Source organism: Caloenas nicobarica, chromosome 18, assembly GCF_036013445.1.
Source record: "Caloenas nicobarica isolate bCalNic1 chromosome 18, bCalNic1.hap1, whole genome shotgun sequence".
NCBI lineage: Eukaryota > Metazoa > Chordata > Aves > Columbiformes > Columbidae > Caloenas > Caloenas nicobarica.
In genome coordinates this window covers 1,079,830-1,096,150 of record NC_088262.1, presented here as the reverse complement: position 1 = coordinate 1,096,150, position 16,321 = coordinate 1,079,830, and the positions used below count along the sequence as shown (strand labels likewise).

Genomic DNA, 16,321 nt, shown 5'->3' with positions numbered 1-16,321 from the left:
GACTATCCCAGCTCCCCTCCTCGCCCCGCCCCTCACCTCCGATTGGCAGCCACCTTCCCTTCGCCCCGCCCCGGCTGGTGGGCGGGGCGTGCGGCGGCGGTAGGCTGCGCGCGAGCGGGTACGGGGAGGCCCAAGGCGGGGTCCGGGCCCGGGCCGGTGCCGCCGGGGAGCCCCTGGGGATCCTTGCGGGGGAATGGAGCTGGGCAAGGAGGGAGCCGGGGCCTGGGGTGAGGCCGGGGGCTGGGGCTGAAGCCCCGGCCATGCCCTCGGGGTTGCCCCTTTAGGCCTGGGCCTTGGGGCCGGTGAGGTCCTGGGCGTGCGGGGCTTGGCCTGAGCTGTTTTCCCGGTGCCAGCCCGGCGGTTTCCATCGAGAGCCTTTTGTTGATGCGGGTTGCGGAGCCCGAGGCATCGCCAAGGTGTCCGGTGCAGCCCGAGGCGGGGGGTGAACCCGGCCCTGCGGGGCGCCGGTTCAGGGCCGCTCTGTGGATGTCGCGGTGTCGGTCCGGGCACAGCGGCGGCTCCTGGCCGGGCGCTGTGACGGGAGGGGCTGCAGAGTGTTGGAGCGGGGACGGCGCTGCCTCCCGAGCTGGGAGGGGTGCTGGGCTCTCCCTGTTTCCGTGGAGAGGACGCGGCTGCTGCTGAACGGCTTCTGGCGGAGGGGGGGATCCCCGGGAGCTGCCCGAGGCAGGTGCTGGGGGAGCTGAACCTCGGCCCTCGGCAGGATGGGCCGTTCTGGGCTCTCAGGAGCTGCTCAGCTGCAGCCGTATGGAGTGAAGGAGCGCGGTGTGGGGGGCGAGGCTTTCCTCCTCTGCGTTCACTGCCCGCTGGCCTCGAGGAGACAGTCCCGGCCCACAAGTGGGGCAGCAGGACGCCGGGCTGTGAGGTCAGAGCAGCGAGGAGATGCTGCCGGTGTCAGGCGCTGCGAAGAGCTCACCTGGAGCCGCTCCAGGACTCGTGGGAACGCGGAGAAAGGCGTTCTGTCCCATTTTAAAGCGGTTACGTCTCTGTGTGCTGGTGTTTGCAGGAGAAAGCCAGGAGCAGCGTGTGTGCTTTGCTGAGTGTGCTCCCGATCACCCCCACCCTTCCAGGCCCCTCCGCTCCACCATGAAGAGCACCCGCAGCAGCTCCTCCTGCCCGGGCGCCGGTTCTGCCACCGCGGACCTGAGCCTGACGGGCCTCCCCGCGCCGGTGTCGCGCCGGCCCAGCAGCGCCTGTCCTGCCAAGCCCATGGCGCGCTCTGTCTCGGTCACCACCGACGGCAAACCGCAGAGGAACGCGCTGGTGAGTGCGGGGCGGGAGGACCCCGCGGTGGCCCCGCTGCCCACGCAGGGGTTGTGCGGGGGTCGGGGGTGTCTCACCGCTCTCCTGGCTGCCCAACGCTGGGCTGAGCTTTGAGGAGCCGCCTGGGGCAGGAGGTGGCACTGGGGGTCCTGGGTCCCCCGGCAGCGCGCAGCGAGGCTGCGGCTCATGGGGAGGAGAACTGGGCTGCGCCAGGTGCTCATTGCAGCTCTGGCTGCTGCAGTTCCCTGTGCTCGCTCCAAATTTGATCGTCCTCAACGACCGCCTGCTCGTTCGGGCTCTTCTCAATGCTTTAACACGAGTACACAGGGAAGTGTCAGGTTTCTGTTTTTCCTTCCTTGCTCTTCACCTCCTGTGCCAGTTTCCTTCTTGAAACTCCCCAGTTCCTGGTATCTTTTGCTGGATGCTGTGATGCTTTCAGGCACGGTATCCTCCATTCCTGCCCAGCTCAGCTGAGCAGAGGACTCTTCGCTGAGCGGGGGTTTCTGTGAGCGTTTTTGTAGCAGAAGTGAGCCCCAGGTACTCCCTGGGCTCCGTTAAGAGTCTCACACAAACGGACACGTTCCTGGCTCAGCAGCAGCCTGGGTGCCTGGGAGGGAGCGAGGTCTCGTTTCACTGTGTCTCCAGGAGGGCTGGCAGCCGTGGGGACATCGGGAATGTCACGTGGGGGCTGGCAGCTCCAGCGGGGCCGTTTTCGGGTGCGTCCCCACCTGCCCGTGCCTCTCCTGGCATCGCGGCTGAGCCAGGCGCTCTGCTCTGCAGGAAGACACAGGGTCACGGGCGATGAACAACCTCCGCAGGTCCAGCAGCACCACGCAGGTGAACCAGCGGGTGAACAGTGCGCACAGGTACCGCTCCAGCCACCAACCCATGTCCGTCTGTCCCGTGCGTGTCCCCACCCGGCTGTCTGACTTCTCTTGTCCTTCGAGGGAGCCAGAGCCTGTCAAAACCCAACATTAAGCCCTGTCATACACCTCAGGTGTTAGAAGCCGGCCTTGGAAAGCCAAGGTCTGTGGTTTTGTTTGGGTTTTTTTGGAGGGGAGGTCACTTGATGAGAATTTGGGGACATAGAGTGTATTTCTGTGACTGGGAAGACTCTGTCACAAAAAACGTTCAATTTAATTCCTAGAGATAGGATGGTTCACTGACAGCAGCCCCTCACGGGCCCTCCAGGCTGTAGCTGGGCTGTGTTAGGAGGCAAAAAGGTCTTTTGTCCCCAGCAAGCTCTAGGGCTCCCTTTGGATTGTGGTTTTCAGTTCTCATGTTGCCCTGTGCCCATCCCTGTGACATCCTCTATCTCCACACGTGGAGCTGAAACCTGAAGCTCTGGATAAAAACAAATCCTTCTCAGATTTTGTGACTGTGCGATGATTCTCTGTCCCTTTTCCGCCCCGTGTCATGGTGGCAGGCGGTCACTGTGCCTTGGCCCCGCACTCAGCGTGCCTGTGTGGGACGAGAACCCTGCTGTTGCATTGCTGTCTGTCTGTCTGCAATGTTAACTCCAGCACACGTGTTCTCTCCTCCTCTCTGCCTTCCCCGGGTTCGGGCTGAAGCTCGGAGCAGACGGGGGATTTCCTGAGCTTCTTGGAGAGCGCGTCTGGGGGAAGAAAGAAACCAGCGGGTCTGAGCAAAACCTCCTTGGAAAAGAAAACCACGTGGAACATCCTGGTGAGGACGGCGACACCGTGGGGTGCAGGCAAAGCCTCAAGTGCGGCGCGGAGGTTTCTCGCATGGGGGATAAACTGGCCCGTGAAGGGCACGGGTGGTGGCCAAGGCCGCGGGTTTGGCGCTGAGTCCCGCTGTCCCGTGGCAGGACGACCAGCCCCGGGTGTTCCCGGGCACCACCGGCCCCCGCGGCCTCGAGCCACCCACAGGCATGAGGAGGAAAGAAGCCGCCGTGCTGCTGGCAGCCAACTTCACCGCCAACAACAGGTGGGAGCGGCCGTGCTGAGCCAGAGCTGGGCTGGTGTGGGAGGAACGACGCCGAGAAAACACCGGGCACGGGGGTGCTGGAGCTCGGCCTCTGCGGGGCATGAGGACAAGTGCAGGCAGAGCGGTGACAGTGACAGGCTGGGCTGGCCAAGGTGTGTTTGGAAGCCACACAGGAGCTTGATGCTGTGCAGGAGACTTCTCCCAAGGAATAAGTGAAAGGACGAGAGGAAATAACCTCAGTTTGCACCAGGGGAGGTTGAGGTTGGATTTAGGAACAATTTCTTCCCCAAAGGGCTGTGGGGCGTTGGAACAGGCTGCCCAGGGCAGTGCTGGAGTCACCATCCCTGGAGGGGTTGGACAGACGGAGATGAGGTTCTCAGGACATGGGGCAGTGCCAGGGCTGGGGGAACGGTTGGACTCGATGATCTTGAGGGTCTTTTCCAACTAAAATGATTCTGTGATTCTACATCTGATGCGTGGGAGAGGCTGCTCTTGTTCTAGGAAGGGGAATGAGTAAAGCTCGAACCCTTCAGGGCCAGGAGACACTTAAGCCAGGTCTGTGTGTAGAGTGGCCTAAAGAGCAGCTGTTGGGTCTGCTCGGCCGTGTCTGTCTGTCTGCGTCAGGCGACAGCTCTCCAGAGTCGCTCCTGGGGAACGTCCTGATGTCACGGTTGGGTCGATGGACACAAAGCGGGGAGCGGCCGTGGTGCCGTGGCGTGTGCTGTCCCCTCCAGAGAGTCTTAACACCACGTCTTCCCTCCACAAAAGGAGCAACAAGGGCGCGATGGGCAACTGCGTCACCACCATGGTGCACAACAACTACTCCACCGCCGAGAAGGGCCCCGCGCCCAAGAGCTCCAACCAGGCCCCCAGCTCCCTCAAGTAAGTGCTGCCCTCGCGCCTCGGGGGCTGCGCTGGCCCCGCGTTCGTGCGCTGACGTGACACGGGACAGAGCAGGATGGTGCCCAGCGGCTTCATCTTCCACCTTAGCAATGTCATCAAAGCGACCTCAAACGAGGATGGTGAAAGCAGCAGCTTTGTGAAGTCTCAGAAGAATTTCTCCAGCAACAACATCATGACCCACAACAACAACAGCAGTGGCAGCGGCCAGCCCCGGCGCAGGGAGGTGACGGAGGAGGAGGCAGAGAGGTGAGGCAGAGCGCCGTGGCTGTGCGGAGAGGCCGCAGGCTGGTGCCAGGCTGAGGTGGGAGCTCCGGGGGAGCCGGTCCTGGCTTGTCCCTGTCCTGGGGGGCTCCAGGTTGGGGAAGGGCGCCTCTCAGTGCACCTGCAGGGGCTGATTGTCCCTCCCCGTGACTTGTCTCTGCTTCTTGTACATTTGCACAAAAATGATGCGAGGCTGGACCAGCTCTGCTGGGAGGACAGGCTCAGGGAGTTGGGGTGTTCAGCTGGAGAAGAGAAGCTCTGGGGAGACCTTAGTGCGGCCTTTCTGGACTTAAAGATGGGGACAGACTTTTTAGCAGGGCCAGTTGTGACAGGACAAGGGGTGATGGTTTTAAACTAAAGGAGGGAGATTCAGGCCGGACATGAGGAAGAAATTTTCTACACGGAGGGTGGTGAGACCCTGGCCCAGGTTGCCGCCTCCCCACAGGTTCATCCAGGAGGTGAACTCGGCTGCCGTCACCATCCAGCGCTGGTACCGACGCCACGCGCAGCAGCGCAGGGCGGCAGCGGCGGCTCTGGGGCGCCTGTTGGCTTCCAAACGGGAGGTGAGTCCTGTGACATGGACCCTGGTGACACCCGTGTCCCCCCGGCCGCGCTCCCGGGGGCTCTGAGTCCCTCCAACCCAGACCTGAGCTGTTGGCGATGGGGGGGTCTTGGCTTCACATCTAACCAGCCCCTCGCGGTCCGGAGAGCCGGGAGGGCCCTGTCTCTGCAGGGGCGTGCTGGCTGTGCGGGGGACAGCCCGGGGTTGGTTCCGGGGGAGTTCAGCGCCACAGGCTCCGTCCTCCAGCTCCCTCAGCTGTGAGCAGGCAGACGCTTGGCTGTAGCAGCGCAAATCCTGCTGAATTCTTATTGTCTTGGACACGCCGGTGGCCAGGGGAGGGATGCCCTGTCTCATTATAGCGAACCAGTAACGAGTGGCTCATTAGAGAGTGACGAGTCATCTGCAGCTATTTGTGTTTCTTTGTGTTTAATTATTTATCCCAATAACAAAAAGCACTGTAGCTCTTGCATGTGAGGGTCTATTTTTAAGCCTTGTCTCTTCGGTGGTTTCAGACCCAGATGACTAATAATTGCATTTGGTATCTAAAGAAAATAAGCTGCTCTGAAGTGGAGCTTTTCTGAGGGCTCTTTACCTGCACAGAGGGAGGGCTGGGGGGATGGAGAGCCTGGGGATGGGGTGACCGGGGTGTGGGTGCCCTTTCCCACTCCTCTGCTGTGGGTGGTGGGTGCTGGGAGCTCTTGGTAACACTTCTGACCCTCTCTTTGGCAGGAAAGGCAGCAGCAGATGGAGGAGGGGAATATCCTGGATTTGCAGGAGAGGAAGGATGAGGATCGCCGGAAGATCCGCGAGGAGAAGGCGCGGTTGGCGCGACGCGCGGCCATCCAGGTAGGGACGAGACGAGGCTGCTGTGGCCTGTGTTAGACCAGCTTGTTGGCATCTGGTGTGCGGCAGTGAGCGGCCTCTGCCCCACGTCCCCGGGGCTCTGCACAGAGTGGGACCGGGGCCAGCCCTGAGGATGGTGGAGTGTTCCCTGCGGAGACCGAGCTGCCATGGAGCCCTTTCCCGTTGTGCTCCTGCCAAGCCTTGGCAGCTCGTTCGGAGCTTGCAAAGACAGCACTGGTTGCCATCTAGTTTTTGGGAAAAGGGTGAAACCACGTTGGGACAGGGCGAGTGTAACTGCAGCTCCTGGGTGCCCTGGAAAGGGACCCTCCTGGGGCGCGGGGTCCCTCCAGGGTGCAGGGAGCCCCTTGTCCGTCACCCTGTCCGTGCAGCAGGAGGGGGATGGAGCTGCTGGTGCAGACGGGGGTGGCACAGACGACGGGGAGCTGCGTGTTGGCTGGCAGCGTAGCTGAAGATTTCTTTTTAAAAACGCCAGTTTATCTTTGCCCTAAATGGAATCATGTTTCATCGGGGGGTGTTGAGGGAGACGCAGCAGAGAACAGCAAATGCTGCAACAGCCTCGTGAACACATTTGTGCCTTAAGTGACTTCCCAGCGCGGGGCTGAGGCAGCCCTGGTGCTGCGGCGTTGCCACATGGAGCAGTGCTTGGCCCTCGGGGTCACAGAATCATTTTGGTTGAAGGGACCCTCAAATCATGAAGTCCAACCGTTTCCCCAGCCCTGGCACTACCCCATGTCCCTGAGAACCTCATCTCCGTCTGTCCAACCCCTCCAGGGATGGTGGCTCCACCACTGCTCTGGGCAGCCTGTTCCAATGCCCGACAGCCCTTTCTGGGAAGAAATTGTTCCCCAGATCCAACCTCAACCTCCCCTGGTGCAACTTGAGGCCCTTTACGGAGCAGCCAGGGACACAGCACAGGGGCCTGTGACCAGCCCTTGTTCACGTGTGGAGCCGACGAGGCCCCTCTGCTGGCAGCTGCTGTCCCTTTGCTCTCCCTTTCCCCAGCGTTGTCCTTGTCACCCCCTCCACAGTGACCTGTGGGCTGTTGCTGTCTCCCAGGCCCGTGGTGGCATGTGAAGCGGTGCAGGGAGGGGCTGGAACCTCCTGTGCTGGGCAGGGGGCTGAGGGCTCATCTGTCCCTGCAGGAACTGCACCAGAAAAGGGCCCAAAAGGCTTTGGGCTCAAAGCACTTGGCAGAAGAAGAGCTCGTGCTGGTGAAGGAGAGCAGAAGGGTAGCAAAGAAGAAGCCTGCCAAACCCACTTCGGCGAGGAACGTCAGCCCTGCCGGCAGCATCACCAAAGCCAACAACGCTGGTGAGTCCCTGCCGCAGGTCCCTGGTGCTTTTGGAGCAGCGTGTGACGTGAGGAGGATGGACGGGCAGTTCTCTGGGGAGCTGCTCGAGGGGGCTGGTTGTGACAAGGGCCTGAGGAGAGTCTGGTTCCTGCAGAGGCCAATTTCCATTCGGTGGCTGCAGAGCCAGAAGAAAGCGGCTTCACAGAGCTGCGGTTCGTGCCCTCGCGGGACCCCGGGGCAGAGGACAAGCTACAGGTGGGTCTGGCGCTGCCTCCTGGGGCTCCTGGTGCCAGCGGCTCTGCCAAGGTGGCTTTGGAGCCTCCAATGGCTTCTGGGGAGATCCGGCAAACTCTTTTACCACAAGGTGTGTTCTCTTGTCCCCCAGGATGTGAGCTCCAGAGAGACGGGTGGCGAGGAGCTGGAGATGGTGGTGACGGCTGTCAGCAGAGCGCAGTCCAAGGTCACGCTCAATGAGCTGCTGGACACGCTCAGGCTGCTGGAGGAAGAGCCGGAGCTGCTGCCCCCGCCGAAGCTCCTGAAGAAGGACAGATATGCCTGGATGGACGGGGTGAGCAGGGGCTGGGCTGGTCTCATCATCCCCGGCCAGTGATGGATGCAGAGTGGGTTCCTCTATGGCTGCTGTCCCGGTGTGTACTGGGAGGGCAAGAAACGCAGCTGGTTCACTGCCAGAGAAGGCAGTGGAGGAGTTTGAAGGCACTGTGGAGGAGTTTGATGCAGCTGGGGCTTGGGCATTGAAAGGAGAAGTAAAACCACGCGAGGGCTGTGGCGGGAGCGGGGTCAGCACTGGGGATAAAGCCGGTTACTGGGGTGCAGTGGGAGGACCGAGCTCCAGGAGAGCCAGCAGCTCGTCTCCCCAGTGCTCATTCCCAGCGCTGTCTGCCCAGCAGGAGCCCAGCTCCAATTCCCTGACTGCTGACAACCTGGAGAAGTTTGGGAAGCTGAACCACTCGCCAGGGGTCCCTGAGGAGGGGGCCCTGCTCTCCGAGGCCAAACTCCAGAGCATCATCAGCTTCCTGGATGAGATGGAGAAGTCGGAGCAGGAGCGGCCCTGCTCGGCTGCCTCAGCCACGCAGCGGGAGGTGAATCCGTCTGTGCTGGGGAGGTGGTGGGGAGGGTCTCCCATCTCCTTGTTTGGTTCCAGCTGGTCCCCACCACCTTTTAATCATCTTTTCCATTGTGGCAGGGTCTCCTCCTGGAAGAGGAGCTGGCTCACTTGGAGCAGGCGTCGGCTGTTGCCACGGAGGTCACAAGCTCCATCATGAGGCTGAAGCTGGAAGTGGAGGAGAAGAAACGAGCCGTCAGCCTGCTGCAGACAGCCCTGGTGCGTCAGCCACACGCGCCTGCTTGCTGGGAAACAAAGGCCAAGAGCCCTGGGCAGATGTTTCTTGGGGCGGTGGCTTCGAAGTGTGAGATCAGGGCTCTGTGTCCCCAAAGCACCATGCGGTTCCTGGGTGGTGCTGAGGCGCCATTGGGCTGAAGGCTCCTGGGCACCCGCAGTCCCAGTCTCCATTAGCGGGAGAACGATCTGCAGCGTCCTTCCCCCTCTTGTGGGGGCTTTGGTCTGGTTTCTCCTTGCTGCCCCCCAGTTTGAAAACCTCCCTTAACGCCCACCCTCGGCCAGGACCTGGCTGGGCCCCTTTCCTGGGTCCCACGGGGGTGCAGGTGTTCTCACTGACAGCCGGGCAGGAGCCAGGTCCCTGTGAGTACCAGGGACTCGGATTTAGCTCCGTTCCTCCTCGCTCTGGCCTGCAGTGCCTTCCAGGGTCGGTCGGTATTATCTCCTGTACATGTGCCGGGCCTGGTGTAACTTCTCCCCCTAATGCCTTGTGGCTGTTCCTGCATCCAACAGGCTCAGCAGAGGGAACTGACTGTCCAACACGTCAAACAGACTGAAAAGGAGCTTGGCCACCAGCTGAAGCTTCAGAGGGAGCAGTACGAGGCAGCTATCCAGCGGCACCTGGCCTTCATCGACCAGGTAGTCATCTCCCACCCCAACTCTGGTGCCTCCAAAGCCAGAGGAAGAGGTGGCTGCACCCAGCCCGGCTGCCCGATGCCTTTTCTTCGCCCTGCCCAGCTCATCGATGACAAGAAGGTGCTGAGTGAGAAGTGTGAGGCCGTGGTGGCTGAGCTGAAACAGGTGGACCAGAAGTACAGCAAGAAGCTCACACAGATGCAGGAGCAGCACGAGCTGGTGAGGGAACAGGGACGGTGGGGGACAGGGAGAGGAGACGTGCCATGGCCAGAGTTGGGTGGTTTTGCTCAAATATGGTCTCTGCCTGGAGCAGTGCGGTCTCTCACACCTTGGTGGGGCTCAGTTGTTCTGGGGAGCCTTTCTCTGTGCGCAGAAAGTCCGTGTCACCCGCGGAGCTTTGCCCTGGCTCCCCAGGAGGCTCCTGTCCCCCGCTGCCCAGAACCAGGAGCGTGGGACCGAGGAGGGATAGTCCCCACTCCCGGGGGCTCTGCTGGGACAGACCCACATGTCCCACTGGGACGGGGCTGTGAGCGGCGGGTCTCACTTCGGCAGAGCCGACAGCAGATGCTGGCACAAACTGGGGGACTTTGTCCCTGTGGCCAGATCCTCTTGAGCTGCGCGACTTCCAGTCCCTTCGAGGAGCGGGGATGCTCTTGGAGCTAAATGGGGATGAAGTTATGAAGGAACACGGGGTGTAGCAGCAATATTACCAGACCCCTGTGGGTTTCACCGGACCAGCACCCAAACACAGAGAGTGTTTTCCCGTGAGCCTGCGCAGTGGGTCTGTACCTCGGGGACGTGCTGCCCACTCGAGGAGCTGCAGGGAGCTCCCAAGGGGGGACAGCTCAGCTCGCCCCGTGTCGGGCAGGGGGCAGCCTGGGGGCTCGCAGCTCGGCTCGCCCTCGGTGCTCCTGCCGGGGCTCTGCCACGGGCAGGCGTTCGCACCGCTCTGAGCCCATTCAGACAGACGCCCTTGTGCGAGCAGAGCGCAGACTTGCGTGGCTCGCTGTGCTGCGCTGCTCCAGCCTGAGTTTCGAGTCCAGCTGCCATGCGGCATGCCTGGGCTGGCTCTGCCCCCGTCCCGGCGCTGCCATCGCTGGCGGTGCTGCCGGGCCCTCGGTGTGTTTGGTTGTGCCCCCCTCGTTCCCATGGGACCCCTGCCCGCCCCGCCCGCTGCTCTCGCGTACGCATGGCTATTCGGTTTTGCCTCTCTCCGTCCCATCTGCCCTGTGGCTCCGCAATTCCCCTTCTCTCTCCATCCCCCCCTCTCTTTCTCCCCAGGTCTGGCGCACTTTGGGCCCCTTTTGTGAGGTAAATGTGGTCTTTGCTCTTTTTTGTGCCTTGCACTTGTGCTCTCATGCCCTGACCTGCTCGGGCTCCACTGGGCTGGGACCCCCCTGCTCAGAGCCCCGGGAAGGAGCCGTGTCATCCTGTCAACCCGTCACCTGGCCCCACACTCAGCTGCTGCCTTCAGACTCTCCCATCTCCCTGTGCCAATTTTCCTGCCCTTTTTTTCCCCTAAGAGTGAGTCCTGGGCTGTGCAGGTGGCCCCGGCTGTTCCCTGCTCCTCTCTGTGCGGTGGCCGTGGCGTGTTCTGCCACACGTTCATCCTCTGGAGCTGTGACACATCCCAGGTCCTGTGCATGGACATCACCTGCCTGTGCCGAAATGGAGCCGTTTCTGGCCAGGCTGGGCTTTGCACCTTCCTCGCCAGGAACCCCAGTACAGACGTGCGTGGCCAAGTGCTGAGATCAGCTTTTGCCAGGGCAGAGCCCCGCGGGCAGCGGGCTCTGGGGGTTCTCCGGCTGTTCCGCTGAGGAGGGAACCGCCGGCACAAGAGGAGATGACAGCAAATGCTGTATGTGGGCTGTGCGGCCGCCGAGGCTTTGAATGGTTTTGGGCTGCTGCAGGAGTTGGGCTGCGGTGGTACCACGGTGTTGGGAGGTCTGTGTGTCCCTCTGTCCCGCCAAGGGAGAGGGAAGGCTGGAGGAGGAATCATCTTCACCTCCCACCCAAAGCTGCTGTCAGACGGGCTGCCCTGCGTGCGAGGGCGCAGCAGCCCTGGTTCTCCTCTCCCCTCTGTCGGAGCTCTCATGTCGCAGCCAGCGAGCGCTTTCCCGAGGGTTTTTTTTCTTTCGGCCTGTGCTCGGGGTCTGTGGGGCAGTGGCAGCTCCATCCCGGGAGAGGAGGCGGCGCAGGGAGGGCGCAGGGAGGGCGCAAGGCTGCGGCTCTGGGCTGGGGAACGCGCCTGGCCGGGGCCATGCGAGTCCGTGCGGTTCGAGACGTCTGCTCGTCTGCAGCTCCCTCAGCAGCCACTCCCAGGCTGATGGGCTTTTCTCCCCTACCTTGTCTCTGACATTTCCCTGTTTGCTTCCAAACAGGAGATTAAGAAACTGAAGGAACTGATGAGCGCAACTGAGAAAATCAGGCGGGAGAAGTGGATTGATGAGAAAACCAAAAAGATCAAAGAAATCACGGTGAAAGGTGTGGGCAGGTTCCCTCGGTGGCGGCTGGGGCTGGGTGGGCGCAGGGTCGGGTGGGTGCAGGGGTTGTGTCCGTGCTGGTCCAGAGAGCAGCTGTGCCGGCAGAAGCTGCTGGCACCGGTGCTGGTGTCCGGGCAGCCCCGCGGCCGAGCCGTAACCGTCCTTCCCACCGTGCCAGGGCTGGAGCCGGAGATCCAGAAGTTGATCGCCAAGCACAAGCAGGACATCAAGAAGCTGAAGATGCTGCACGAGGCCGAGCTGCTGCAGTCGGATGAACGGGCTGCCCAGCGCTATGGCCGGCAGGCGGAGGAGCTGCGGGACCTGCTGGAGCGGGAGAAGGAGGAGCAGAGCCAGCGGGAGCGGGAGCGGGCCCGGCAGCGGTGCGGCCGTGCGGCGGGGGCGCAGCGGGGTTTGGGGCTCACAGCATGTGCTGCTGCATTCCTGCATATCAGTGGGGAGCAGCTCGTTCCTCTCTGCCAGCCTGGGAGGGGGAGATGTCGGGAGCACAGTGTGATGGGAGCGGCTGAGGGAGCTGGGGGTTCAGCTGGAGAACAGGAGCTGAGGGGAGACCTTCTGATCTCTGACCTGCCCGAAAGGAGCTTGGAGCCAGGGGGAGTCGGGCTCTGCTCCCCAGGAACAAGCGCCAGGACCAGAGGAAACGGCCTCGAGTTGCACCAGGGGAGGTTTAGATTGGATCTTGGGAACAATTTCTTCCCCAAAGGGCTGTGGGGCATTGGAACAGGCTGCCCAGGGCAGTGGTGGAGTCACCATCCCTGGTGGGGTTGGACAGACGGAGACGAGGTTCTCAGGACATGGGGCAGTGCCAGGGGTGGGGAACGGTTGGACTGTGTGGTCTTGAGGGTCTTTTCCAACAAAAATGATTCTATAATTCTATGGTGGTGCATCAGGGGTGTCCTCCAGCATCAGCCCAGCCCCTGGGCAGCTGCAGAAAGGATGGGCTGGGGCAGGTGGAGGTGGATGGACGGATGGACGCCCAGAGCTGGGCACATCCCTGAGGCCGCTCTGCCTGCAGGTGTGAGCAGCAGCTGGAGCAGGAGGAGCAGGCACTGCAGCAGCAGCGGCGACGGCTTTACGCCGAGGTGGCCGAGGAGAAGGAGCGGCTCAGCCAGCAAGCGGCCAGGTGAGTGCGCCCGGGGCTGGGCTCCCCCAGCGAGGCTTCGGTGGGAAGAGGGCTGGTGTTGGGGGCTGAGGGCAGCGTGGCGGGGCTGGCACGGGCGCTGGGAGCTGCGGTTTCTGCGGGCAGGCAGCGAGCAGAGGTGGAGGAGCTGCGGCGGCAGCTGGAGGCGAGCAGCTCGGCCGTCACCCGGGCGCTGAAGGAGGAGTATGTGAAGGAGAAGGAGGAGCAGGAGAGGCGGCATCAGGTCTGGTTTTCCCCTCACCTCTGGGCCCTGAATCGCTGTTCTTGGTCCAGTCCCCAGCGGCATGGCTGTGGTGACATGTGCCAGCACTGCTGAGCCCCATATCCCCACTAGGGTGGTGCTGGGGGCCGCTCCAGGGTGCGGGATGCTGCAGCTGCCGGAGCTGAGTGCTTGTCTTGTCTCTCCACAGGCAGAAGTGAAGATGCTGAAGGAGCAGCTGGAGATGGAGAAGCAGGCCTGGGAGGCAAACTACGTGAAGAAGGAGGTAATGGCAAGGGCTGCCCATCTCCAATAGAGGAGATCCGAGGGGGACCGAGGCACCGTTTGCCATCTCTGTCCCCAGGAAGCCTGGCTGCTCTCCCGCGAGCGGGAGCTGCGGGAGGAGGTGAGGAAGGAGAGGGACAAAGAGATCGAGTTGGTGATCCAGCGCCTGGAGGCCGACATGTCCTCGGCCAAGGAGGAGTGCGAGAGGGCGGCAGAGAACAGGTACAGGGAGCGGGATGGGGCAGCCTGTGAGCCCCAACTCCACCGGGCTGGTCCCTGAGCCCTGCGCGTCTCCCCGGCGAGCTCTGGATGCTGCAGCTGGTGGGTGTGAGCGGCATTTAGTGCAGGATGGAGTGGCTGGTGGGGATGAAGTTTAACCTCTCACTGAGGAAACAGCCCTGGATCTCCTGTGGGGCAGACCCCCCCTTGCTGCTGTGTGGTGGTCCCTCCTGCAGCGCTGGGCTGAGCCGGGCTGCCGTCCCGTCCTCCCGGTAGGATCAAGAGGATCCGAGACAAGTATGAGGTGGAGCTGCAGGAGCTGGAGCGGTCGGAGCGGAAGCTGCAGGAGCGCTGCAACGAGCTGAAGGGACGGCTGGCAGAGCTGGAAGGGGAGAGCGTTCGTCTGCAGGGGCTGCTGAAGCACAAGGAGCAGGAGGTGGAGGAGATCCAGAAGGTGGGTGGGCAGCAGTGCCCAGGGCTCTGGCTCCTCTCCCTGCCCATCCCCTGTGCCTGTCAGCACCTTGATGTCACCTCTGCCCCGCCGCAGGTGAGGGACCAGCTGGTGCAGGAGCGGAGCGGCCTGGCAGAAGCGATCCGGCAGGAGTTCGCGGACAGGCTGCTGGGGACAGAGGAGGAGAACAAGCGGCTAAAGGAGGAGGTGGTGGAGATGAGAGCCCGGCAGCGCCTGGAGCTGGACAGGGTGGTGCGGGAGAAGGACAGGGAGCTGGAGGAGGTGCACAGGAGGTGAGGCTGCGGTGCAGGAGCGTGTCTGCGGTGCTGCGTCCTTGGCCGTGGCTTCCAGTCCTGTTGGCAGAACAGGCAGCAGAGTCTCACCCGTGCTGGCTGCTGGCTCAGCCACTGTGAATCCTGTCTCTTGTGTCTGGCCTGCTCTGTGTCCCCCTGTCCCCAGGGCTGCTCCTGTGCTTGTCTGGAGGACATGAGTGGCAGTGGAGCGATGTGAGGGCTCCTGTGGGAGCTGCTCGGTCAGGGCTTTGCCAGCTGATGCGCAGCCCCGGGGGCTGAGGGCAGTTGAGACACCCTCAAAACGCTCTGGGGACCCCAGCTGTTGGCTGCACAGCACCCCGAGACCTGGTTCGCGGCTGTGCTAGCACATGGGGCTCTGGCACTGCGGGGCTCTGGCACTGTTTAGCTCTGCCCTGGGTCTCTGCTCCATCCTGCGCTCAGTGGGAAGACAGTGCTGGGAGCCAGGTGCAGCGTCAGGCAGGGATGTGAATCTTCCTCTTCCCTTGGGTCTGCCTGTGGGGGAGGGATTTTGCAAGTGGAAGGTGAATGGGCAGCACTTTGTTTCCTGCACGGGGCAGAGCTGTCCCTCCCGTTGGTGTTCATACGGAGCCACCCACCCTAACGAGAGGCTATTGTAGGAGCACATGGGTCTCGGTGGCTTTCCCAGGTCCTGATGCCTACTCTGAGAGCCAGAGTGACGCCTCAATCCCTTGTCCCCTTCAGTCCCTTATGCGTGCCCTGGCCATGGTTGAAACGCAGAAAGTGTGGGGCTGAGAGCGCCGTGGGGGGTCCAGCCCCATGTTCTGGGGTCCTCAGCCCCTCTGTGTCCGTCTGCTCAGGGTGAAAACGGCCGTGGTGCGGAAGGAGGAGAGCGTGAGCAGCCTGCGGAAGCAGTACCAAGTGAGTGAGGGGGCAGCTGGCCTGGCCCCCTGCCCTGGGGCTTCGTGGCGCAGCCAGCTCCCCCTCCCCGTGCTCTGTTGCAGGCGGCTGTGCAGAGAGCCGACCGCCTGGAGACCCTCCTGGAGCAGCAGCGGCAGCAGCTCCTGGCTGCCAAATGAGCCCCCGCATCCCCCCACTGTACCAGGGGAGCAGACACCGACGTGCGCGTGGGGCTGGGGCCGGGCCGGCTCCCTCCCCTCCACCCGTGGTTTTCCCTGCCTGGCGCCACGGCTGTGGGCTCTGCTGGGGCCCTCAGGAGTTCAGTGGTTGTTTTGACAATAAATCTGTGCTGGTTTCTACTGCTCTGTCTGTGTCCCCTGGGCGAAGGGGAGCATCACTGGCGTCCCCCACTTTTCACCGGTGCATTTGTCCTGCAGCCCCTGGTACCTGCAAATCTCTCAGCGCACCCTGACAGCGGCAGGAAACACCTGGGCTGGGCTGGGGTGTCCGTTTCCTCTCGGCGGGGCTGTTCGGCTGTGCCGCTGTGGCCTCTTCCCTCCGAGGAGCAGGGGCTCGGCTGGGCCAGCAGATGTTTGCTCATCACAGTCCCACGGTGTTTCCCATCCCTCCCGTCGGGCTGTGCACTTGGGTGGGCACTGTCAGGTGCCCCGTCCATCAGGGAGACCCTGCCGTGGTGCCGGGGGGCACAGAGGGGCCCTTTGTCACCCTGGGAAGCTGCAGAGGAGCTCAGCTGTGTCCCAGCACCGGCGTTTGTCCTGGCTTGGGCTCCTGGCTGCAGCTCCCTGGGGACACATGGTCCCAGGGCACCCAGGGGTGCTGGCACCCCACAGATGCCCCTTTGGCACTTGGCGTGGGTGTCCCGGGGTGCGAGCAGCTCCCCCAGCCCCTGGTCCTGCTCGGCTCCGTTCCCCTTGGGCTGGCCTGGCTGAGCTGCCGCTGTGCTGGTCCCGGCTCCCCCCTCGCAAGCAGCCAGGCCGGGGAGCAGCCCACAGCCTGTTTTGCCGGGAAAGGTTGGGCACGGTGCTTATTTTCACTGTTGTTTTTCTAACGACCGTTTCCTGAGCGTCGCTTCCGTCTTCCAGCCCTTCGCAGCCTCCACTCGGGCACCCAGAGCCATTTGCCGGCAGCTCCTGCTCCATCCCAGCATGGCCCCGGCTGGATACTGGACGCTGTTGTGGTTAAATTGATTTAAATCATGAGAAATCTGGCATGAGGAGAGAAGAGGGG

General features: G+C 62.7%; 1 protein-coding gene across 7 annotated transcripts; it reads left to right on the top strand.

The window, feature by feature from the left end:
• The first annotated feature begins 51 nt into the window (after nucleotides 1-51).
• Nucleotides 52-15,432, top strand: CEP131 (centrosomal protein 131). 7 transcript variants are annotated; one of them, XM_065647982.1, is made up of 27 exons: nucleotides 160-227; nucleotides 1,025-1,281; nucleotides 2,062-2,147; nucleotides 2,853-2,967; nucleotides 3,113-3,231; nucleotides 4,000-4,113; nucleotides 4,222-4,380; nucleotides 4,841-4,958; nucleotides 5,687-5,803; nucleotides 6,964-7,132; nucleotides 7,267-7,367; nucleotides 7,498-7,680; nucleotides 8,018-8,212; nucleotides 8,317-8,454; nucleotides 8,983-9,108; nucleotides 9,208-9,324; nucleotides 10,387-10,416; nucleotides 11,487-11,589; nucleotides 11,767-11,968; nucleotides 12,622-12,729; nucleotides 12,853-12,970; nucleotides 13,158-13,232; nucleotides 13,311-13,453; nucleotides 13,727-13,904; nucleotides 13,998-14,194; nucleotides 15,034-15,094; nucleotides 15,178-15,432. In XM_065647982.1, exons 1-27 carry the CDS (start codon nucleotides 194-196, stop codon nucleotides 15,250-15,252), a joined length of 3,438 nt encoding a protein of 1,145 aa, XP_065504054.1. In that variant the 5' UTR covers nucleotides 160-193; the 3' UTR covers nucleotides 15,253-15,432. The 7 variants fall into 7 exon arrangements, with proteins under 7 accessions (XP_065504056.1, XP_065504057.1, XP_065504053.1 ...); XM_065647983.1 differs by having other exon boundaries at nucleotides 161-227; nucleotides 8,021-8,212; XM_065647984.1 differs by lacking the exon at nucleotides 160-227 and adding an exon at nucleotides 52-118 and having other exon boundaries at nucleotides 8,983-9,324.
• Nucleotides 15,433-16,321: the final 889 nt, after the last annotated feature.